The following is a 24,111-nucleotide window of genomic DNA, read 5'->3' on the forward strand; positions in this document are numbered from 1 at the left end:
CTTGCTCCTACCTGCAGTCTAGGTTTACATAAGGAGACTCTTCATGCTATCTGAGATGACTTTATCCTAACTCATTGGCTAGGCAGAGTCTTTCCCCTGGGTGTGAGGTTTCCAGGAATAAAAAAAAAAAAGCGGGGGTGGGGGGGATTCAGGCTGGTAGTGTTGCGAGACTAACAAGAATCACCTTCCCCCCCCCCCCCGCAGGGCAGCTGGCCTCTGTGCCAGGTTAGAGATTCTATGCTGGCATCACACACCTGCTGAATTCCTACCGCAAGAATTTAAACAATGAAAAGAGAAAAAACAAACCATGCACACCTGTGGCTGCCAACCAGTTGAGGTTTCAGTGTCATGCCATGCACACCTGGGAAGCCTAGGAGGTCAGCTGCAGTGTCACAAGGGAATACCACTTGTTGGGAGGAGGCAGAAGGAGCCCACGTCCCATGGGTCTGCAAACACCATACCTATGCATAAGCAAAATCCCAAGTGTGGTTGTTTCAGGAATAAGAGGTGTCAGAGCAGGGGTACCTGCCACCATCTTCGTCTGCATACCTGACCCAAGGAGGAAGTCATCTTTCTGGAATCCACTACTGGGTCCTTGTTTCTGTGAAATCCCAGACACCACGTAACCAAAAGATGGGAAAAGATCATATTGGATAAATTCATCTACACAATGTAAAAATACAAAGATAGAAAGGAAGATTCCTGGATTAGGGGGAGAGTGATGAGAATTCTGAGAGAAGAAAGTCTTTGAAAGCTGGTTGTATGAGATGCTAAAAGAGTAAGAGAATGAATGATGGAAATATCTAGGGAGAAGAGAGTTAAGTTTTTCAGGGCATTACAAATGGAATCGCTTTTGATGGTTTTGAAAAATATGTTATTTGTTTTATTTGGGGGTGGGGAATAGAGGTTATTAGGCCTGTTAAAAACATCTTTATTTTGTAGCACTGCCAAGGTAGAACCAACCATAAGGCACCTAGATTTTATACAGGTACCAGGTACAGTACTGATAGGTCTGGTAGATTTTCAGATGATCAATTTTAAAAGGTAATAAGTCACACATATTTTGAGAGGGATGGGAGTGTATAAGGGTAGGCAAAGTGGGTTCTTCACACATTGATTCTTCAGTAGATGACACCTACACCTGAATTACTAGGATTAGATTAAGAGGTACAAATAAATTATTTTCTGTCTTTGGCAGCATTTGACTGATAGAATAAAAGCCTGGTCTGAAAGCTGCTGTGATAAATGCTTAATAGCATAATAGGATCTATAGGTGAGTAGCAGATATTGGGAGTAGGTAGCCTTACCAACAATAACAGAATAGACTTCTAATGATTTTTAAACCTGCTTGTCTTGTTCCTGGGTGTGATTTTTCTTCTAAGAAGATACATCTGAGCTCTTAATGCCTTACAAAGTAAAATTCAAAATCTACTGACAATCTTTTAAATAATATTTCAAAAACTCAAGTAACTAGTAATGTAAGCTTTTCGGATATATATTTATTATTAGATTGTGTTTCTCTTTCTTAAATACCCACTGAAGACATTCTTTAGGATCATTAATTCTTTCTTCTCTGCTGAAATCAACTCATTCAAAATTAAAATTAAGGTCTTCACTTCTGATTTCTCCAGCTCTAAGGATTTACAACTTGTTGCATGTACTTGCATTCTCAGTAATAAAGTAAATTTTCTCTACAATCAATGTCAAACCAGTTAACATTCACATTTTGCCCAAGCAGATATAGAGGAACATAGGCGGAAAATAATACTACTCAAAGATATCTAGTGCAACTGACATAAAAACAGACACACAGACCAACAGAAGAGAACAGAAAGCAGGAAAAGAATCCCACATATTTGGAGTTAACTAACTTCAGCAACAGTGCCAACAACAGATAATGGGGAAAGGTCAGTCTCTTCCATAAATGGTACTGAGAAAATTGGATATCCACATGCAAAAAAAAAAAAAAAGAAAGAAAGAAAAAAGAAGAAGAAGAAGAAGGAGAAGGAGAAAGAAAGAAAGAAAGAAAGAAAGAAAGGAAGGAAGGAAGGAAGGAAGGAAGGAAGGAAGGAAGGAAGGAAGGAAGGAAGGAAAAGAAAAGAAATTGAATAGTTATCTTACACTGCAATAAAAAAAATCAACTCAAAATGGACAAAAGACTTAAACATGAGACTTGAAACTGTAAATCTACAAGAAGAGGCAAAAGTCTCCCATGATATGGGTCTTGGTGAAGATTTTTTTAGATGAGACACCAAAAGCAGAAATAAACAAGGGAACTACATTAAACTAACGAGTTTCTGCACTGCAAAGGAAACAACCAAACAAAATGGGGGAAAAAAAGAAAAAGAAACCTTTGAAATGGGAGAAAATATTTGCAAATCATATACCTAATAAGGGTTAACACTCAACTCAATAGGGGGAAAAAAGAGGACAAAAGAACTGAATAGACATTTTTTCTAAATAAGACAAATAATGGTAAACAAATATATAAAAAGGTGCTCAACATAACCAAGCATTACAGAAATTTAAATCAAAAACTACATGAGATATCACCTCAAACCTGTTAGGATGGTTATTATCGAAAGGTCAAAAGATAATAAGTGTTAGGATAAACAGAAAAGGGAATACTTATACATTGGTATACATTAGTACAGCCATTATGGAAAACAATATGGAGATTCCTCAAAATTAAAAATAGAACTACCATACAAACCAGCAATCCCTCTTCTGGATAGGAAATAAAATAACCATTCAGAAGAAATATCTTCACTCTCATCTTTGCTGAAGCACTCACTATTCACAATAGCCAAGACATAGAGTCATCCTAAGTGTCTTTGGAGGTGAATGAATAAAAAAATGTGGTATACAAATATGCAATGGAGGTGAGAGGGAATGGGAGAGAGAAGGGGAATTGCACGGAAGATGGAAGGAGACCCTCATTGTTATACAAAATTACATATAAGAGGATGTGAAGGGGAAGGGGAAAAAAGAAAGAAAGAAATGAGTTACAGTAGATGGGGTAGAGAGAGATGATGGGAGGGGAGGGAGAGGAGGGGGGATAGAAAGGGGATAGGAAGGGCAGCAGAATACAACAGACACTAGTATGTATAAACGTGACTGTATAACCAATGTGATCCTGCAATCTGTACACGTGGGAAAAATAAGAATCCATACCCCATTTGAATCAAATGTATGATATATGATATGTCAAGATCATTGTAATGTTTTGAGCAACTAATAAAAAAATAAAGGCAAATATGCAATGGAACACTATCCAGCCTTAAAAAAGAAAGAACTAGGCCTTTTGCAACAACATGGATAAACATGGAGAACATTATACAAATGAAATAAGCCAAGCACAGAAACAATACTGCAGGATCTCACTTGTACATGGAATCTAGAAACCACAAATTAATAGAAACAGAGAGTGAAACTGTGGTTACACCATGAACTGGGAGGTGGGAAACAGGGAGATCTTGGTCAAAGAATACAAACTTGCAGTTATAAGATGAATAAATTCTGGAGACTTAATACACAACATTCTGTCTGGTTAATAATATATTGTATACTTAAAATTTGCTAAGAAAATAGACCATAAGTATTTTCACCATACACAAAAGAAGGTAACTACATGAGGTGATTGTGGTAATCACTTCACTATACACACACACACATCAAAACATGCTGCACATCTTGACTATATACAATTTTTGCTTTCCAATTATATCTCAATAAAACTAGAAAGATAAAAAGGTACTGATATATGTCTCTAAAATCCCAATTTATCCCATTTTTTTTCGTCAATCATATATTATTTGATTGTCAGTTCCCTGACTCTGCCACAGTCTGTTAGGCATCTTGAAAGTTCAATAGTGTTGTTAGTGGTCTTAATGGATATTCATGCTTCAGTTTATATAAAGATTCCATGTTTCAATACCTAAAACATCACTGCAGAACCCAAAATCAAACTTACAAATGCAAGAACTATTTATTGTAAAATGATATAGGAGGCACACCTTCATTGTAATTCTGCACGTCAGGATTACATTGCTAGAACATAATGTATTTTCAAAGCACTGCATCAAAATTATTTAATGAATTTCTGACTCCAGTATAATCTCTACTATTCCTTCCCATCTATTTAACAGAACAAAAGAAAAATTTACTGTCCACTCGTGTCATTATTTTTCTACATATGAATATATATGTATGTTTGAGGAGAGAAAAAGAAAAGCTAAGTTCATACCTGATCAAACTAGTTTGGAGCAATTCTTAGTGAGATGAACACAATAGAGGATTTGGCACACAGTAGGCACATCATCCACTGAGATACATACACTTACAGGGCTTTGTGATGGCCAAAGGGATAGGCAAAAATGGGCTAAATGACAATATTTCAAAGAAGCGAAACTTGACACTATTTTTCCAATGACCTATCTCAGACTATCAAAAACATACCACCCAAATTGTTCTTTGGATTAAAAACAAATTTATAAATCTCTCCTAAATCCTTGTTTCCTTTATTAAATAGGAAACAGTCAGTGCTTCCTTTTCAAATAAACCCAGAGTCACATAATTTGACCATCCCAGAGATAATTGAACTTCCAGGAAACAAGAGGCAGAGAGGGAAGAGGAAGAGTTTGCAAAAACCAATCAGTAAAATATAATAATTGGCCTTTGCCTGTTCTAATGACTCTATGCTAGATCTGTATTTTAGCCAAGTTGCTGTACTTGTTTTGTACATTTATTGTGGGTTTCTACCAGCACTCTGCTACATTCGACACCCAATGTTTAATTCTATCCTCACAACAAACTTAATTGAGTAGGCATGGATATTATCCACATGTTACATAAAAATGAACTGAGGGGCAAAGAAGTAACTTTTGCAAATCACTCCACTAGCACACAGAGCCTGCAGGAGGATCCAAGGCTGGAGAGTCTCCCTCCAAAAGTCTGATTCCCTCTGTTCTGCTCTGCCCTGCGGTTCCCATGTGATCACACAGGTCATCTTTAGAAGGCCACAGAAGAAAGCCTCATCTTGAAACAATGAAACTTAAAAAAAAAATCCATTCCATAAATAACTCTAAAGTTCAGAACCTCAGAAAAAGTGTTCTATCCCTCACTATTTTCAGGTCCTGGAGACAATCATGTACACTCCAAGTTGTTGAAGGTGACCATCACTATCAAACTCTAGTATTATTTTAAAGGTTCCTTTTTCTTAAACCAATACTGGTTTGAAATAAAATCATAAAGTGCCACTTCTCACATATATAGCTTTTTTTACCTGACCATATTTTGTGTATCTAAATGTCATTTTCAAAAACATCCTATTTCTCTAACATACAAATTTAAGGAATATTCCAACTTACCTTATTTGGAAAACAGATTCAGCTTTAAAAAAAATAAAAAATAATTTAAATAATGTTTAGAAGTGTGGCCTCTGATTCTAATGTTATGTTTGATCTTTCTCTTTTAAACTCTTTTAAGGGACTACCATACTTCTTTACTTAATTTTAATTATCTAACAACTAATGATGTGAGGCAATTGTTATTGATAGATCAATCAAATAAAAAAGTAGGAACCAATGCGTTCCAAGCAATTTCCTTAGAATCACAGTTAGTGGCAGAGGTGGATCTTCAATATACCTCGCTAAATTCCAGATTCTATAGTTCTCCGTGGAGCTCCTTCTGCTCCTACTCCTTGCCTCCTCTTTCAAAGTCAGATGATCTTATATTCATTCTTTCTTTCATATGTCCATTCATTCATTCATTCACTCACTTTCTTCATGGAACAATTACTTGTTGACTGTTTGTTTTATGGACTGAATATTCTTGTCCTCCTCAAATCTATATGATAAAGCTCCAACCCCCAAAGTGATTGCATTCAGAGATAGAACTAGGTAAGGTTAAATTTAAATGAGGTCATAAGGGTGGGCCTCAATCCAATAGGACTAATGTCCTTACAAGAAGAGATACCAGATTGTGCTCTGTGTGTGTGTGTGTGTGTGTGTATATATATATATACATATATATATATATACACATATATATATAGGCTTGCATGCATCTGTCTGCTTCCCCATACTCACATCTAGGAAAGGTCATAGGAGGACATGGCAAGGGGGCAAAGCAGTGGCTGTCTCCAAGTCAGAAAGAGAGCCCTAACTAAAAACCACATCAGCCAGAATCATGGACTTCCAGCCTCCAAAAATGTGAGAAAATACATTTTTGTTGTTTAATTCCCCCAGTCTATGGTATTTTGTTATGGTAGCCTGAGCAGACTAATATAATCTACTTATTTTTCTAAAATATGTTGAGCATTGGGTAGAACCACAAAAATTTGATCAAAGACAAGACATTGCACTAGAAAAATGTAGCCTTGCAAACCCTCTAGGAAATCTTTCCCTATTAGGGAATCTAGGCAAACGATCTTGATACTACATGATATTTTAAGTTCTTTAGTAAATCGATTCACCTTTCCAAGTAGGATAAAATTGTGATTAGAAAGGTCATGGATGGTGACAGAGAAGAAGTGAACTTGAAGAATGAATAGAAGTTTTCTAAGGATGGGCAGGACAAGAGATCTGCAGGCAGGAAGAACTGTATTTACAGAATGGGGGCTTGATAGAATATAAATTAGACATTGTTGTTGTGGGACAAAGTTGAGTCAAGATCACATATTCTCTTGTCTTGAACAACTAGATACATGTTGTCCAATTTGTAAAAACAGAAAATTCACAAGAAGAGGAGCTGTGTAGAGAGAAAAAAGCCAGGACAGGACTGGCGATAGCAATCATTTATCCAGTGATGGCAGGCTGAGTTTCTGTAGGGGAAATGTTTAGTGAAGAATCTGATGCACAGTAGGTCCTCAATAATTGTTCACTGAACTGGATTTCCTCTATTTTTGAAAGTGCCTAAGATGTTTTATTTTTCCTTTAATTCACCATTTTAAAGAAATGAAATAGTATCAAAAATAAAGGTCTTATTAGTTTGAATCATAATTCTCTGTCTACCCACAGAGGATGGTAAGTTGGCTGTTAAAGATGGGCAGATGTGACATGAGGACAATCACAAATGGGAACGCAGGAGCAGGTGAGGTACTCTGTGAAAGTGTCTTTGCTGACCATGATTGGATTTTGTAGTAACAAGGGAGACATCAAAAAAGACCATACTTTATATAGAGTCAAACTCCACTGTCCCTTACTCGGTATCATGCGCCAAAATCACAAAAAGCTCTCTGGTCACCTCCACAGCAGACAAGTCAGAATCAATAAATGGGATGGATTCAAACTAAAAGTTTCTTCTCAGCAAAAGAAACCATCTGTGAGGTGAATAGAGAGCTTACATCTTGGGAGCAAATCTTTACCCCTCACACATCAATAGAGCACTAATCTTTAGGGTATACAAAGAACTCGAAAAGCTAAACACCAAAAAAACAAATAACCCAATTAATAAATGGATCAAGGACCTGAACAGACACTTCTCAGAAGAGGATATACAATCAATCAATAAATATATGAAAAAAATGTTCATCATCTCTAGCAATTAGAGAAATACAAATCGAACTACTCTAAGATACCATCTCCAGTCAGAATGGCAGCTATTATGAAGACAAACAGTAAGTGTTGGTGAGGATGCAGAGAAAAGGGCACACTCATACACTGCTGGTAGGACTGCATTGGTGTAGCCAATATGGAAAGCAGTATGGAAATTCCTTGGAAAACTGGGAATGAAACCACCATTTGACCCAGCTATCCCACTCCTCAGTCTATACCTACCCAAAGGACTTAAAAACAGCATACTAGAGGGATATAGCCACATCAATGTTTATAACAGCACAATTCACAATAGCTAAACTGTGGAACCAACCTAGGTGCCCTTCAGTAGATGAATGGATAAAAAAAATGTGGCATATATACACAGTGGATTACTACTCAGCCATAAAAGAGAATAAAATCATGGCATTTGCAAGTAAATGGATGGAGCTGGAGAAGATAATGCTAAGTGAAGTTAGCCAGTCCTAAAAACACAAATGCCAAATGTTTTATCTGATATAAGATGACTGACTCATAGTGGGGTAGGGAGGGGGAGCATGGGAGGAATAGATGAACTCTAGATAGGGCAGAGGGGTGGGAGGGAAAGGTTTGGGGCAGGGGTTTAGCAAAGATGATGGAATGTGATAGACATCATTAGCCAAAGTACATGTGTGAAGACACGAATTGGTGTGAACATACTTTATATATAAACAGAGATATGAAAAATCATGTTCTATATGTGTAATAAGAATTGTAATGCATTCTGCTGTCATTTTTTTTTTAAAAAATCAATTTTTAAAAAAAAGGTGAGGGTAACCAGTAAAAAGGGGAAGAACACTACCAAGTTGGCATCAGCTGAATATGTGAAAGAGAGTGATAGAATGCACAATCTTTGGCCCAAACATCACAAACTATTTTACAAAGGCATCTGGAATTCAAGGTAATAAAAACAACTCAGTTTTGACATAATGAAAGAAATCCTTTTACATTTCTCAAGGTAAATATTTATGTGTGTATATGTTGAAGACATTTGACTCCAAGGAGGAAAAAAAATAATTATTTTTAAATTTCCTCTAAATGCAGAATTTTCTCCAGGTTCATCCCCCAATCCATAGGTATTACGTTTAAAGAGGCACAGTCCTGCATTTACCAACCCTGTAATTGCAAAATGATTCCATTATTAAGCCTCGGTTTATACCAAGCCGTCTGGGTAATCTTGACCAGGGCTTCACTTGTTGTTTAACTCTGGAGATTTTGTAATAAAAGTTTAATGGGTTACTTATTATTAGAATGTTTATAGCCATTATTTTAAGGTGAGCAATAATGACGTAAAGTTCATACGCATTTGGTTTAAAACACATTCAACTCACATATCAGTTAAGCTACAGTGGTTTTTAAAAAAATCTCTTATCAATACACGTGGCTGAAGGTAGTGTAGCTAAACCACAACTTAGCTGGGGCTGCAGTTGTGGCTGCAAACAAGATTAAGGAAGCATTTCTCACTTGCAATCATATTAAATCCTGATCTTAACTTTGGGCATTTCAGAATTTGGATGAGAGTTGTTTTTATTATGACATTTTGAACAGATTTCACAAGAGGACGCATATAAAGCAAGAGGAGAAAAAGTTGGAATTAAGTCCTCCAGGCACTGCATATTTATTTCTATTTAAAAGCTAACCAGATATTCTATTAATGATCATAAATATTAAGAGAACATATCAAAATAAATCTAGTTTATCTGATTTCTGTCTACCTGAATTACTATGAAACCAAAGGTCAATCACATCTCCAAAAACACCTTTTTACCCATGCAGAAATTGCCTCCAAGTTTTTAGCTGTAGACAAGATTTTCCAGAAATGATGATGCTGGGGATTTAAACACTAAGGTTTTCAAATTACAAAAATAAATAGGAAGTTTGTGTGTATCAATATAAATATAGAAACACACATGTAAACAGTTTCCTTTTACTTTCATGTATATAAAAATATGACTGTACACACAAAAAATGCATAGATCTGTTCAAAAAATTATAAATGCAAGAGAATAACAACCTCTCCTTATTGAAATAAAATTCATTTAGACGTTTTGTAATCAGACTGTAACTTCTAATTCTTAGCTATTGCCTGATGGGTTCTATGAGAAGTACTGCTGAAACCAGCAACGGATTTTCAGAACCATTTCATGCTTGAATTATTCGTTCAATAGATTTGAATATAAAGAACTATCACAAATTTCAGCATTGAGTACATGATACCCATTCTAGAAGCATGCAGAATCAAAGCACAGTTATCAAAAAGAAATGAAGTATATTAGGACACAGAGCAACGTGAAAATGCAGGATGGAAGAGAACCAAGTTTGACACATAGCCACAAAACAGAGAAAATGATCAATCCCCCAAGCCTCTTCCTCCTACAAAGAGATAAAATACAATAAACACGGCATGTGATTATGAGGTTTGCTAATGTCATGTGCTATTTAAGATAGCCACATCTGGCATTTCAAAATGTTAACTATAAAAACATATTCTATTTTATTGGTTTATTTCAGTTCCAAAAAAAATAAAATAAAATAAATGGGAAACGTGTGCTTGTGTACAAATATAAATACATAAACACACAAACATTTTGCCCAATTTATTCGATGGGGTTCCCTTTTATTCTGCTATACCTTTAAGTAACACATTGTTTCTCTCAAAAAGTGAGCTTGTAAAGGAGTTTATTCTTAAAGACCTATTTGAAAACATTGCAACAAATGGAACTTGCTTACTTCGAGGACACTTAAATAATTTAACTTTTTTTTTTCTTTCTACATATCTGAATATGTAGATATGCATAGACTCAGAATATGTTCTTACCTCCCATCCACAACTGGGGTCTTTCAGGTTTGACCTCTGTTCTCCCACATAAGGCCCAAACTTTTCACCCACTTCAATCTTCCTTTTGGTCCATATTCCTAGTCCCGCTCCAGGCATATTTGACTCTCGCAGTTCAAACTCAGCAGGAATGGGGATGTCATCAGGGATGTAGATGGGGGCCTTGTAAGGAGAGCCCTCCTTCGGGGTAAACGCGTCGCTGGATGTGGCTGGAGAGCATGGTTCTTGAATGTTGAGGGAGGGAGTGCCGGCTACACCGTCTGCATCTGGCATTTCTTCCAAAGGTATTTCAGGGTAATTGCCATATACACATTCATTACCTGTGAATAAATAAGAACTTATGACTTCCTACTGATACAGAGAGACACAATTCCACCAGGGTAGACACCTTATTAGGTTGTTCTTCTGCAAAGGCTAAAGAGGGAAGACCATTCCCCAAATATGCGTTCCTTATAAATCTCTATTGTTCACAGGTGGCAGAGGCAATAGGGATTATGGTCTCTGTGGTTTATCTGTAGTGAATCCACAGATCAGATGAACTAATCCTTAACTGTCAATACTCACAGGGGCCAGCTCCTTCCATTACACACCTGGGAAATAATCAGCAGCTTAATTTTCAGACTGAATAAAGTAGACATGAGAAGTAAACGTGTGTTTACTCCAAAATCATCCCAGGTTGGGAGCTGACAAGAACATAGAGTTTAGCAGAAAGTTTTATCAATCCCTGGTATCTTGGAACAAACGCAAGAGAGCTGTCAAAGGTTCCAAAGGCTGCCATGTACACAAGGCTTTAATTTGGGTGGGAAATTATTCGCTGGAATTTCAGTCTTTGTTTGTCCTTTCCCTATTTTTTTCCTTTCTCATTTCAAACACTTCACCAAGCCCTTGGTATTTCCTTGCCTCAGTAACCTATGCTGAGCAAAAAGTCGAAGTTACTCAGAGCTAGTGATTTCTCTGGACATTTGCAAAAGCTAAAATCTTTAAAGAAATTAAGTGGATTTTTCTAGAGCAAGGAAGAAAAGGAGGGGCACCTTAGGGTGCACCAAAAAGAGAAGAAAAATTCCTTCAGACTAAGAAGTGATAAGGATCAGAGGCCTCTGCATGAGCAATGTCTCCTGGGGAGGTGGGAAGACCTTGGAGGGGACAGACAGCAAGGTAGAGCAAATAGGAGCCAGCACTGTGCACAGACTCCCAAGCCTTCCCAAAGCAGCACAGCATACACCTGAAGTAAATAGATTCTCTGTGTGTGACCTCAGGGCCTTTACGACTCAGGGGTTGGGGTGATGGAAAGAATTATGGCTGAGCTTGTCTCTTCTACCATTGAAGGGGATTTCAGTTGTCTTGAATGAATACGTGTTTCTTTTCCACCAGGATTATGGACTGAAAGTCATACTTGATTGGTTTGAACTTTCAGGAAAGAACTAAGAAAAATGGGTCAAAATTATAAGGAGACAGATTTCAACCGGAGCCATCCAAAGGTAAGATGAGTGAATTCCGTTCAAATCCCAGGGGTTCTTATATAGCAGATAACCACAAGTTAGTGTCAATATGAAGGAATTTCAGCTTCAGGTTGATGACTAGACAGGTAGACTTAATGATATACCAACCCTGCAGTTCCATGAATTATTAAGGTCGCCCAAGATAGTTTACTGTGATGGAGGGTAGAAGACATGAGTTCTAGCTCTAATTACTTTGCTAATTGATGGTAGAAATTAACTACACTCTTCATTAACAATTGTCCATCAAATCCAGACTCCTGCTTCTGCAAGATTTATCAAGTACAAAATGATGTTATATGCAAAAGATCTTCTAATGAGGTGATAACCAGTTTGGTTTTAACACTGAGATAATGTCATTAAAAACTAAACATATGACAGAACTCCAAGACCCAAACTTATGGTAACTAGGTCCTCAATGTGCAAACTAATTTTCTTTGGAGTTCAGCATATGTCCAAAGCTTGACATTAACATCTGCTCCCACATCCCGTCTCTTGCCCACTTCCCTATTTCCATTAAGAATATTGTCTTTCCCATGATTCTCAATGTTTGGGGCTTTAAAATAACATGAACATTTTCTCTTCTTTACCTTACAGTCTATTCAGTCACGAAATGAAAAATATTTCCTGCAAGATTTTCACCTCCATCCAGTTCTTTCAATCCACATTTTCACACCTGAATTTTCTAATGATCCTCTTATAGGACCTCCAGAATAATCAGCCTCTTTCCACTGTCCCTCAACACTGAGCCTATACAGTGCTGCTGATTTATCTTTCTAGAAAACCTGTCTTCCTGTTCAACAGACTCCAATAATTCCCCATGTCTGCAGGTAAAGTGTAAAACTCTTTGGCTTGGGAAAAAAAAATAATCTATCTAATTTTTAAGTCATACTCCCTTCCTGATCCTCAACACTCCTCAACAAGAGCTCCTGAGCCACAATAAGCTGATCTCTTTCTTGTAAAGTTGTGATCATTTTTTCTTCAGTTCTTCCTGCCTGGCAATCCTACCTCTGGAGTTCATCTGCCCAACCAGCTCCTAACCATCCTCCCAGATCCAGTTCTAACTTGTCCCTCCCCATCCCATTTAACATGAATATCCCCTTTTCTTGAATTCTTACATAATTTCAACCATCAGTTTGGCGATTAAATTGTGTGCATTGCTGCTTAGGGTTTAATGCGTATGGTTGTTTTATTCCCAACTAGGAAATAGCCCTTAAAAAGAGGTGTTAGAATTCTCACTTCTTAGGAATTCTCCAAGTGATCTGCATATAGGTGTTTAATGAATACTTGTTAAATAGATAATTAACCTAACATATAATTTTATTGAGCTATGACACCAAATCAATATTTTTCTGCCAAATATAGGAAACTATGTTGATCCTGAAAAGCACTTTCAAAGCATAGAAATAGAATACAGCAGATTAGACACTTTGCTGCAAACCCAACATCAAAATGAACTATTTTAACAATGCCCCAAAGAAATATTATCAGAGAAATTCACTTCAGGGCCCAAACATACTTGATAAAGCCCATTTAATTTTATCCTTCAGGGAGATTTTGCAATTTAACATAATATCCAAAAGTTACTGCCAGTCTTGGTACAGCTAAAAACATATGAAAACATCTCTAAGCCACACAGTGACATGTCCTAGCTACTCAGGAGGCTGAGGCAGGAGGATCACTTAAGCCATGGAGTTCAAGACCAGCCTGGGCAACAAAACAATACCTTGTCTCAAAAATATTATTAAATAAAATTTCAGAAATATAAAAACCTCTCTAGATTTGCAACAAACATGTACTATGAATACAAAGTTACATTATAAATTCTTAAAAGGCTCTATTTGCCACTGGGAAGATATTGGGTTTTTCAATAAACGCTACAAATTGGAAGATACCATGTAATTTATAAACTTGCCCATGTAAGCGGTAGAAAACAAATAGGCACCTGAATAAGTAGAATGCTATTCTTTCATTAATTATATGTTAAAGGTCAGTAAAATTTTACCTATTTCCTCAAAGAGTGAAATCACTTGTACTGTTTGTTCCAGTAAAGTGATCTCAAATCTTAGAAAAGGGTGGAGACAAATGCATCTCTGCCTTCCCCACTGGCATAGCTGACCCTGTGAACTCTCTGTTACCCACAAACTTTCCCAATGAATAATCTAAATGAATGCATTTAAATTTCGCTTCCATCGGGGACAAACTCACGCATGTGCCCAGGCTGCAACACAGAAGAATTTGAATTTAAAACCTGAATGCAACTCTGTTTACAGTAACAAAAATTTTCTGATTAAATGTGAAGAACCACTTATACAGGTCAAGAAAATCCAGGAGAGAGAGTCCCAGTCCTGTTCTTCCACATGTAGGCACTGTATGTATATGCAAGCCCAGGCAATTTGTTTTCAAGCCACCCTTAACCTCATACCATCTGAGCTACATATGAAAGGGCTGTGGTGACAGAAATGGAAATATAAAGCTGCCAAGATTTACCTATCAAAACATGCAACCCTATTTCAATGTAATAATCTAGCATTACAAATTTTTCAATAGCAAATGCAGTTTATCACACCACATTGAATATTTGCACAAAGCAAAATAAACTAATGCGTCCAGGTACATGACTCAAGAACTATCCAAAAAGCTGCTAAAATATTTCATCGAAATGACAAACTACCTCAATTATCATATCTCCATTAAATCTCTGTTATTGGGGGGAAAATTGGTGGATCCTTTCCCTTGGCTATAACTATAGTTAATTAAAGCATTTCTCAGATATCATGCTGACAGATTGGGCACATTTACAGTTAGGTAAGTATCAGATAAGAAGTGCTCTATACATCAGTGGTCCCATAAAGATAAATAACCCTTGTAACTTCTTGGAGCTGAGCTGCCTGCCACTGTAACTGGTTTCGTGCATCCTTTAGGCATGCCATTAACTGAGTGGGGACAGAATGACAAGCTTATTGTTGGATGTGAGGCAAGTGGCTTGGGAAATGCTCTTAAAAATCAAAATCTTCAATTCTAATGTTAAGTGTTCTAATGTCCCTAGAGACCAAGCAAGCGCCCACACTTCCATTAGATTATGTTTATTTCCATGACTCTGAATAACTAACACAGATTTCCACTTGAGAATTTTCATTTTGAAAACATCAGAATCTGCAAAAGGGAAACTTCAGAAATAATACCAATAATTGTGACTTCTGTAGTTGTGTATATACTTTCTCATTCTGAGACAATAATCCAGTGAGAAAATGACAAGAATAATTTTCCATTTCACACATATGAAACTTGATACTCAAGGATGCTAAACAGTATATTCACAGTCAGTTGAGACTAACCTGTTGTCCAAATTCACTTCTCCCTTTTCCTCTGAAGCCATTTGTTTTGTTGTTATTGTTGTTGTCGTTTTCTTTAGAGATGTACTTCAAAGTTTCTTTTATCAAAATTATGGTCTTACTAAGTGACTAATTTGTTTTTAAGGGATCTTATGTTATAGTTTTTTGTGAACACTTTCATTAAATTTTTTGTTTACTGTTTTTTAAAACTACATTAAATTGCTGTATAATATTCCATTATACAAATCCACAATAAATGAACTATTTGCATATTACTTATATTTCTTCTATTTTATATCACTGATATAAACATTTTTAATATAAATATGTATATCCATCCATTTTAGTTTCCTAGATTAGATTCTTATTAAAACAAAAACTAAGCAAAAACACCTAGTGAATACTGACAAATTGCTTTTCCAAAATCATATACCAATTTACACTCCTACTAACATTACTGACATTTATGCCTTATTTTTCATTATTAAAACAATGATGGAAGTTATACATAAATTTTGCTTTAATTTACATCTCAGTGATAACTGAGACTATATATTTTATTTGTTACTCATATTCCTTCCCTTGCAAATTGTCTGTTGTTTTGTCCATTGGCTTTATATATGTCTTACTAATGATAAACAAATTATCTCTTTGATAGTTTTTAATTTTCCTATCAGATAATTTGATATTTGGTTATTTAATGAAATTTTTAAAAAACTTTTATGGAACTAAATCTATTTTTCCTTTGTGATTTCTTTAATGCATTTTTTTAAACTTTTATGGAACTAAATCTATTTTTACTTTATGATCTTTACACTTTCCTTAGAAAGTCCTTATCCAATCTGTGAGAGGGGATTCTTCTCGTATTTTCCTTGAGTTTCATAGTTGCTTTTCTACCAACCTTGGATTACCAATGATCTACTGCTGAGTGAAAAGCAGAGAAAAATTATTTCATTTATTTGAGCTCCTATGAACGGCAGGCTGAGGAAAAAAAAAGGCCATTTCACTTGTAATTCTTTGGTTCTTATTTGCAAGGCTGGTCTAAAATGCCTTCTCTTTTGGGGAGTTTTATATAGCTCACCATTTGTTTCTTTTGGCCTCTTTGCTTAGTTTAACTGAAAATCTTCTGGACAGATGCCATTCAAAATCCTGAGTTTCATCATTAATAGCATTTAGTACCCATAGTGATGCTTATCACTCAGCATTATCATTAGTGATAGTAACATAAATAATTATTCTTTCTACTTTGCATGTTATAGTTCATTGATAGAAAATATTCAGTAAGTAGTTTAATATTAATATTAAAAGCATGCATATCTGGTTTAACTATAAAGAGTGATTTCTGTAATCACTAAACAAGAAATCAGTTGCACTCAGCTATACACATGTGTACACATAATACACACATCCATGTGCCTTTGCAGAGTGTGTGTGTGTGCGTGTGTGTGTGTGTGTGTGGTGTTTAACAGCTCCCTAATCTTAAAAATAGGCTCAGACAGAAACATGATTTGAGATCTCAGGCAGACTGGTTGAGATCATAACTACATGAAACAACTGCCAAGAGGAGCCCAGCTAGGGAATTGAACAGATTAGGTAACTCAGAAATTTAGACATTTCCCCCCATTATGTTCCTCATTGCAGTTTTGTAATAAAAACACGAGCAAACTTCAAAGGAAGCTCTGTAGTAAAGGTTAATTGCTACTAAAGAAGAGGGTGGGCCCAAGCGCCAGTACTTTGTGCCCAACTTGCAAGCAGACAGGAAGGATTACACGTGGCTGAGAGCAGAGGATGTGTGCCCAGTATTAGGAGGAGAGGAGGCTCGGCCAAACCTCAGAGCCCCACCAGGGACCTCCTTGTAGGACGTGAGCACATGAGCGCCAGTCCTTGAGTCAATGCCTGCTCAACAGTGGGCAGGAGAGGGCAGGGGAAGACACCAATTTCCTTCCAAAATTAAAACCGGACATGCTCTTCTTCCCTCCTTAGGATAATTCCAGAGCGGTGACAGAGGCATGTTTGTGAGAAAGCAGAAGACTACAGGGGCCAGCTCTTCTGCACCAGTAGCCGAGCCAATAAACGCATGCTGGGCTTGGGGAAAAGGGTGGAGCCCAAGTAATGCCAGATGCACAAACAGAACAAAGAAGGGGGCTATGGGCTGGCCAGCGGAATAGTCTGTGAGACTGGCCCCAAGATAATGAAATTTAAGATCCCAAGGAAACGAAAAAAGGAAACTAGTAAAAGTAAGGAAAATGAGTTTCCAGAAAAGTGACTTAAGCAAGCTGTGAAGGACTTACAAAATAGAGGTTATCTAATAGAAAGGGGAGATACTGATGGGTATGATCTTTAATATGCCCATCCTCCAGAGAGGAGCAAAAAGAAAAGACTTCAGTGGAGTGATTAGACTCTGGACTCCATTTGTAGAATCCATGTCTTTGGAGACAATTATGTTTGTGAAATAATTAATCTATCAACATGACTTGGCACATGGAATTGCTTTTGATGACTTTCTAAGCTTCCTTGCACTTGGAGTATTTCTACCTCCTTGTTCCATGTTATTCTGTCTCTTCCTTATGGACATGTTTCCCCCAGTGCTTCCTAAAAATATTTCCTTTATGAGCTAGCTTGTCAGAAAGACTCAGAATGAAAGAGGGTTGCAAGACAAGGTAGCAGGGGAAATGGTAAAAGGGACCAGACGAACCGAAAATAAGAGACTAAATCAATGAGCAAATATTTGTTTTTCTCATAGTTATTGTGGCATAACTCTGGCTCATTCTGTGGCTTTTAAATCTGGTTAAAAAATGTTTCCACTGTACTAGGAATTTCACAAACATTTCACTAAACAAGTAGGGTTTGGGAATTCAACCGGTAGCTCCTGAGCTATTATGAAATGAGCTTGGCCACTTTCAAGAATTTCTCTTCAAAGATGGAACCAAGCCTTTTTTCAAATGGTTATGGAAAGAAATTGCTAGAAAATTCATAGTTGAGGTACAAGTAAAGCCCTTTGGTATCTAGTTACAGAATCTTAAGACAGCTAAAATAAAGACATTAAATTTCTGTGAGCACTATTCCAAGGGAAAACATGACCTGGTTAATGTTTGCCTCATTCTGCTCTTACAGAGCCACAGTCGGCAATACCCACTGGAACGAACAGGTAAAACAGATTTTACGTATCAGATAGTGTTTCTTTTACATTACAACCATGTGCCCCCACTCTTTTAGCAATACAAATTTTTAAAAGACTTTTGGCAACCTCTGACCTGATGGCTTTTTTCATAAGCCTTTTATATCCCCAAAGTGATTTTCCTTCAGATTCACTTAAAGTAAAGTAGAAATGTCGCATATTTACGTTGCAGCAGACTGGGTGGTTACTCTTCAGGCAGTCTGAAATGACCAGGGTACAGCCTTTCAGCATTCAAAGTCATATCTACAGTAATTATTTGCCAGCATATCTAAAAGAAGGCAGGCATTTCCTGTTGCACACAAATGGGACACTCTTATCTAAATTACTGTTTAAACAGGTATTTAAGAAAAGACTATCACAGGCAGGAATTTACTGATGACGGAACACATTAGTTTAGGGCTGGACACATTAGTTGAGGACTAACCATTGTCAAGAAAGGAAGTGCATCAGCATCAGGAAGGTATAGAGAATATTTTACAACTTCCATATGGGTCAAGATGGAGGATCATAAACTCTGCCATTTGCGCTTCGGGAAAGCAGGAGTGGCCCAAACCCTGGCATGGAGGTCTGGATTTGGCAATGTCAATAAACCATGGAGTAACAAATAAGAGAAAAAGTTTGAGAGTCACAGCTGTTTGGAGTTCTTGCTTTCCCAATCCATAAAATAAGCATGGTGGACAAGTTCATCCCCGGGTCCATTCCACTCACGCAATCCCAGTTGTACACAATGAAAACCAAAGGATGGTCAGAGTTTGGTGCACCAGAAGCTTATAAAATGTTATTTCCTGGAAAGACACTTTGAGAATTGGTTGGGTCTCTCCCAATATGTAACCTAGGAGAGACTGTACTCTGGCCGCCTAACCTTGTTCTAACCAGTGAAACTGGAATTTATTCCCAGTAGAGGCTTATAAAACTGGGCTGTTATTCTCACATTAAGTAGACTGCCCTCTGGTGAGGACTGTGGTTTATGTGTGGGCAGAATGTGTGGTTTACTACCTCTAATTTGTTTATGTTGTTGATGGTGGTTTCAGAAGAAGGCAGCACCCCTCCACATGCTAGAGTGACCTGATTTGCTTCCTAAAAAAAAAAAAAAAAAGAGTGTTTAAAGGTGGGCAGAGACATGAGGAAGCATTAATGTGCCATTGCTAATGGAGGAGCAACTGGGATCCCTTTGACCATAGCTCTGCTTCATTCAGTTCTGCATGTGAAATGAGAGCTCCAACTTGTTTATTATAATTACCTAAGTGTGGCTTGGTGGCTTTTGGCAAAGATCCTTCTTGCCTCCAAAGAAAAGACCAAAACTCAGGGACCACAGGCTGAAGAAAGGAGATGGAGGGATGCATACTCCAGAAAGGAGACTGAATTCTAATAGAAATCCAGTGAAAATATTCAAAAATACCCAGAGAAGACAATGATCAAAAGAAAACTGAGATCTAATTTCTGCCACATAGAAAACAAAGATAGGTGTGCAAGAAAACTGAATAGCAGTGTAGGTGTAAGTTCAGATTCATTCTCATGGTGGACTTGATGCAGACAGACACTTTTTCTACTGCTAGGAAAACAGAAGAGCTTTCTTATAGCCAGGAGTCTCACATCAAGGAAAGAAAATAATTATGCCTGTCTGGCAGAAGAGGGAGTTGTAGCAATGACTTGCCGATAAAAAGGAATGCGAACAAGCAATTAAACACTAAGCTAACCATACATCTTGGTTTGATAAAAAGCAGAGTGCCCCAAAGAATGAAATTATGTATGAGTCTCAAAATTAGGGTTTATTTGAAAATAAGCAATGGTCCTTGTTGTCACAAGGTTTGTTAACTAAAAAACAACAATGACCTCTGATCTTAGAGTAATTCTGTGGGAAATTTTCCTTGATTTGACTAATTTCAGTTTGGACTCTGCCCCGTGGCAAATACAGCATCTTTAGTTAAAATAAGTTTAGATATTTCCAAGGAGGGCAATTTGCAGCCCCATTCCAAACTCCAAAGGCCCCCATATTGAGTTTCCCAATACCATATCATATTGAACAGAAAATCATTCAAAACCATAGGGATGGAGAGAATGTCACTGAAACACATAAAGGATTTTTTTTTTCAAATTTGAGAAAACACTGTACACTTTGATAAAGATGTTTTTGGAAAAATATGAACAGATGTGTTATGTGTGTGTGTGTGTGTGTGTGTGTGTGTGTTTGAGCACTTATAATTTGAGAGGGGGTAATTTCAACATTGTTAAGTGGTAACACAAGCTAGGTATTTAAGGGAATGATATAATATGACAACTTCATAGACTATGTATAGTCTCTGGAAATTGTCATTATCAACATGTACAATAACTAGTAGCATTAGGTGGTCTGTACAGTATCCTTCATGTTTAATTGAGTCACACAGTCTGAGACAATTGATGGGCACCAGGCTCTGCCTCCTAATGACAACTGACTTTTTTAAAAAAGGCATTCAGGACCTCTTCTATATAAATTACTATAGTTTGCAGCAAGAGAGGATTATAAATGTTTGCTGGCAAAAACTAAATTTATTTACAAACTGGGTCTAATTTATTTATGGCTCCAGTACAATAGGCTTTTGTCGAAATATTTATGTTATCTGTACTTCTGCCTCACTAAACTCTACCACAATCATAAACACTGTTGAAAAATTATTTGCAGTTAGCAGGATTTAAACTACCCATTATATCACCAGCTAGCGCCAGTAAACTTTTGCACTGGTTGATAAAGTTTCCTCCGTGGAATAAATATACATTTGACTTTCAAAATCTTTGGTGGGCTCCACACTATGAAAAGTGAAGGATTAAACAGATGTTCCAGACATTACCAGTTTTGTGCGAACGCTTCAACTGCACATTCCAATTGAAATTTTGAGCCCAGAATACAAAAGTGCCCATATTTAAATCCTTTTCTAGCATTACAAGGAGAATTAGATGATTAAACTGCAGAGATCATAGTGTTTGCCAAAGATGTTACCACTCAGCTTTACTCATTTATCCATTCCAAAATATTTCTTTGGTATCCCATTGTTACTAGAATTGTGAAAGTTGCTAAGGATAGAGAGAACTGAATCAGATAAAATTTCTGCCCTCAAATATCTCAGAATTGAGTAGAGAAGACAGAGATGGTAACAGGTACAAGGCACTAAAATAGGTCTTAGACCAATGAGGTTAGGAAGAGGGATGCCTGTTGAAATAGTTGTGTATAAGTAACTGTGCAATTGGGCATGCCAATCCATAGAACCTCTAGCCTTAGATTCACTGAAATCATGTACATTTGGCCCTTTGGACCCACAGGTACCACACCCAGAATTTCAACCAGCCACAGATAGAAAAAAAAATGTGGGGGAAAAAATGTCTCTGTACTAAACATGCACACCTGTTCTTGTCATTATTCTCTGAACAATACTGTATAACAATGATTTACATAGCATTTACATTGTATTAGGTATAACAAGTAATCTAGAGATGATTTAAAGTATAGAAGAGTATTGTGTAGGTTATCTGCAGATACTTGGCTATTTTATGGAAGAGATGAGCATCTATCTTTTTTTTTTTTTTTTTTTTTTTTTGCTGTCTTTAAGGACCTGGAACCAATCTTCCCCAGACATGGAGGGACAACTACACACACTGTTTTTGAAGAATAAACCTCTCATTTTGATGTTCCTTGGAAATATAGTTGTTTACATTTATTGCTGAATATCACCAAGTTCACAATAGTGTGAGGATCAAAGAAGGGATTATTTAATCTCGCTGCTGCTTCTAAATAATTCACAAACTATGGAACCAACAGTTTCTAAAACAGCACGCCCATCTTTCCATCACAAAATAAGCCAAAAGAAAACTTCATGGAGAAGTTGATGGTTTCCATGTCATAACTGATAAAAATGTTATTTCCACTTGAAATACTTCACTGAAAAAAGACCCCGAGTTCTACTGTGAATCAGATGAGACTGCTATAGTGTCAGTGACACTCCACCAGCCTACAAGTGACCCACAACACAATATACACCTTCCTGATGGAACTGGAAATTGCTCCAAACAGACCAGAGATAGCTCTGGATTCAGAAGGGTGATGGACTCAGAGGAAAGATGGTCCAGATCAGCTCGAATGGCATCAGTTGGGAGCAAGAGTTGTCAAAGAAATGCTAGTCCTATTGTTTCCTGGTATCCCACACTACCCACCAAATGATGGGTTTTTACCCAAGTCATATACACACATGCCTACAATAGCCAAAGTAACCTAACCAAAAGCCAAAGTAGAAAAATAAAATATGAGAGCTCTGTTTATTTCATGTGGAAGGGGAAAAAGTTTTAAGAGTTTATTCTGATAAATCTTCCCTAACAAACTGCTTATTTTAATATGTCATTGCTCTTCTAATTAAGATAAATAAAATCTTCTGGAATCCTATCGCTTAAACCTCAAGATCATTGACTGAAATATTCATTTTTAAGCCAGGCATAGTAGTGTGCACCTGTAGTCCCAGCACTCTGAAGACTGAGCAAGAAGATCCCCTGATCCCAGGACAGATTGAGGACAGCCTGGGCAATGTAGCAAGACCACATCTTAAAAGAAAAACAAAGGAAGGGGGAAATGAAATATTCATTTTTCATAGCATTGTGGAATCACAGAGCTAAAAAGGCCTGAGTATTGTCATGCTAGTCATCATAATATCTAAGATGCTTGCCGATTGTGGATGAACTTATGTAAATCTAGATGAACCATATCTGCTCAAGAAGAAAAACTGGAAATGATATAATTCTATCAAAAGCATGTCATCATAAGAAAACACGTTGAATGCAGGAAAGATACCTGAAGTGTATACAATAATTACACAATAACTTAGCAGGTTTGAGCTCTTGCTGCTTTTGTTGATTTTGTTGCTGTTGTATTATGTCGACTTCATCCAAATTTTCAACACTCATTACCACTAAGTCCTAGCAACTATGATCCAACACAGATTCAACATTATGCCACAAAATGTTAATCATTCAGTCAACAAGACTTCTACAGGCAAATCTCCATGGGGGGCAACAAAGAAGAATAAAGTGAAATTGCTGATTTCGAAGGACTTACAATCTCGTGGGGGAGATAAGGCAAATAACCAGGAAGAATTAAGTTATATAAATCTGCATTGAACGGAATCAAACGAATCATACAGAAAACAAAGACTGTAATATTGAACTCTGAAAGAAAGTGAAATTCCTTTTTGTTCATAGAAAACTGAAGTGGAAGATGGCTAAAAACTCTACTCATGATGAAAACAGATAATCGAGAGGATTGTAAAACAAAGGGTTGTAGACTGTGGCTGAGCCTTGGAGAGGTAATGACTTTTAATTGGATTGAGTTTATCATATTTGCAGAGGTACGGCAGACACAGAAGAAAGGATTAGAGTGATTTCCACTTTCTATTATTTGGCATAATGAGAAAACAGAGGGTGGTCCACATCCCTGGCACATATTATGAACCATAGGAGATGCTTAATACGTCAGGTTTTGGTAGCATTGAACTCGCCTATATAAACACATTTATTTGGACATAGTTAAGTCAAAATAAGTCACCTGGAAAAAAGGTCACAGGTCATTAATTTGCATAGTACAATGGATTTATGAATTTTTAAATTAATCCTTCTGGATCTCTACACCATTTCAAACCATAGGGCATATCTGCATTTTCCTTCAAAGTTTAGA

The 24,111-nt window shown here is 36.9% G+C and overlaps 1 protein-coding gene across 10 annotated transcripts in view; it reads right to left on the bottom strand.

Annotated features, from left to right (window-relative positions):
- Mecom (MDS1 and EVI1 complex locus) overlaps nt 1-24,111 on the bottom strand; it is a 546,152-nt gene that overhangs the window by 267,002 nt on the left and 255,039 nt on the right. For all 10 annotated transcript variants that reach the window (XM_046422896.2, XM_046422890.2, XM_046422893.2 and 7 more), the window contains exon 2: nt 10,393-10,730. In XM_046422896.2, coding sequence (XP_046278852.1) covers nt 10,393-10,730 — 338 coding nt within the window. The remainder of the gene's footprint in view (nt 1-10,392; nt 10,731-24,111) is intronic.

The sequence above is a fragment of the Marmota monax genome, unplaced genomic scaffold (assembly GCF_021218885.2).
Source record: "Marmota monax isolate L192 unplaced genomic scaffold, Marmota_monax_Labrador192_F-V1.1 WCK01_AAM20220418_F8-fsc00110, whole genome shotgun sequence".
NCBI lineage: Eukaryota > Metazoa > Chordata > Mammalia > Rodentia > Sciuridae > Marmota > Marmota monax.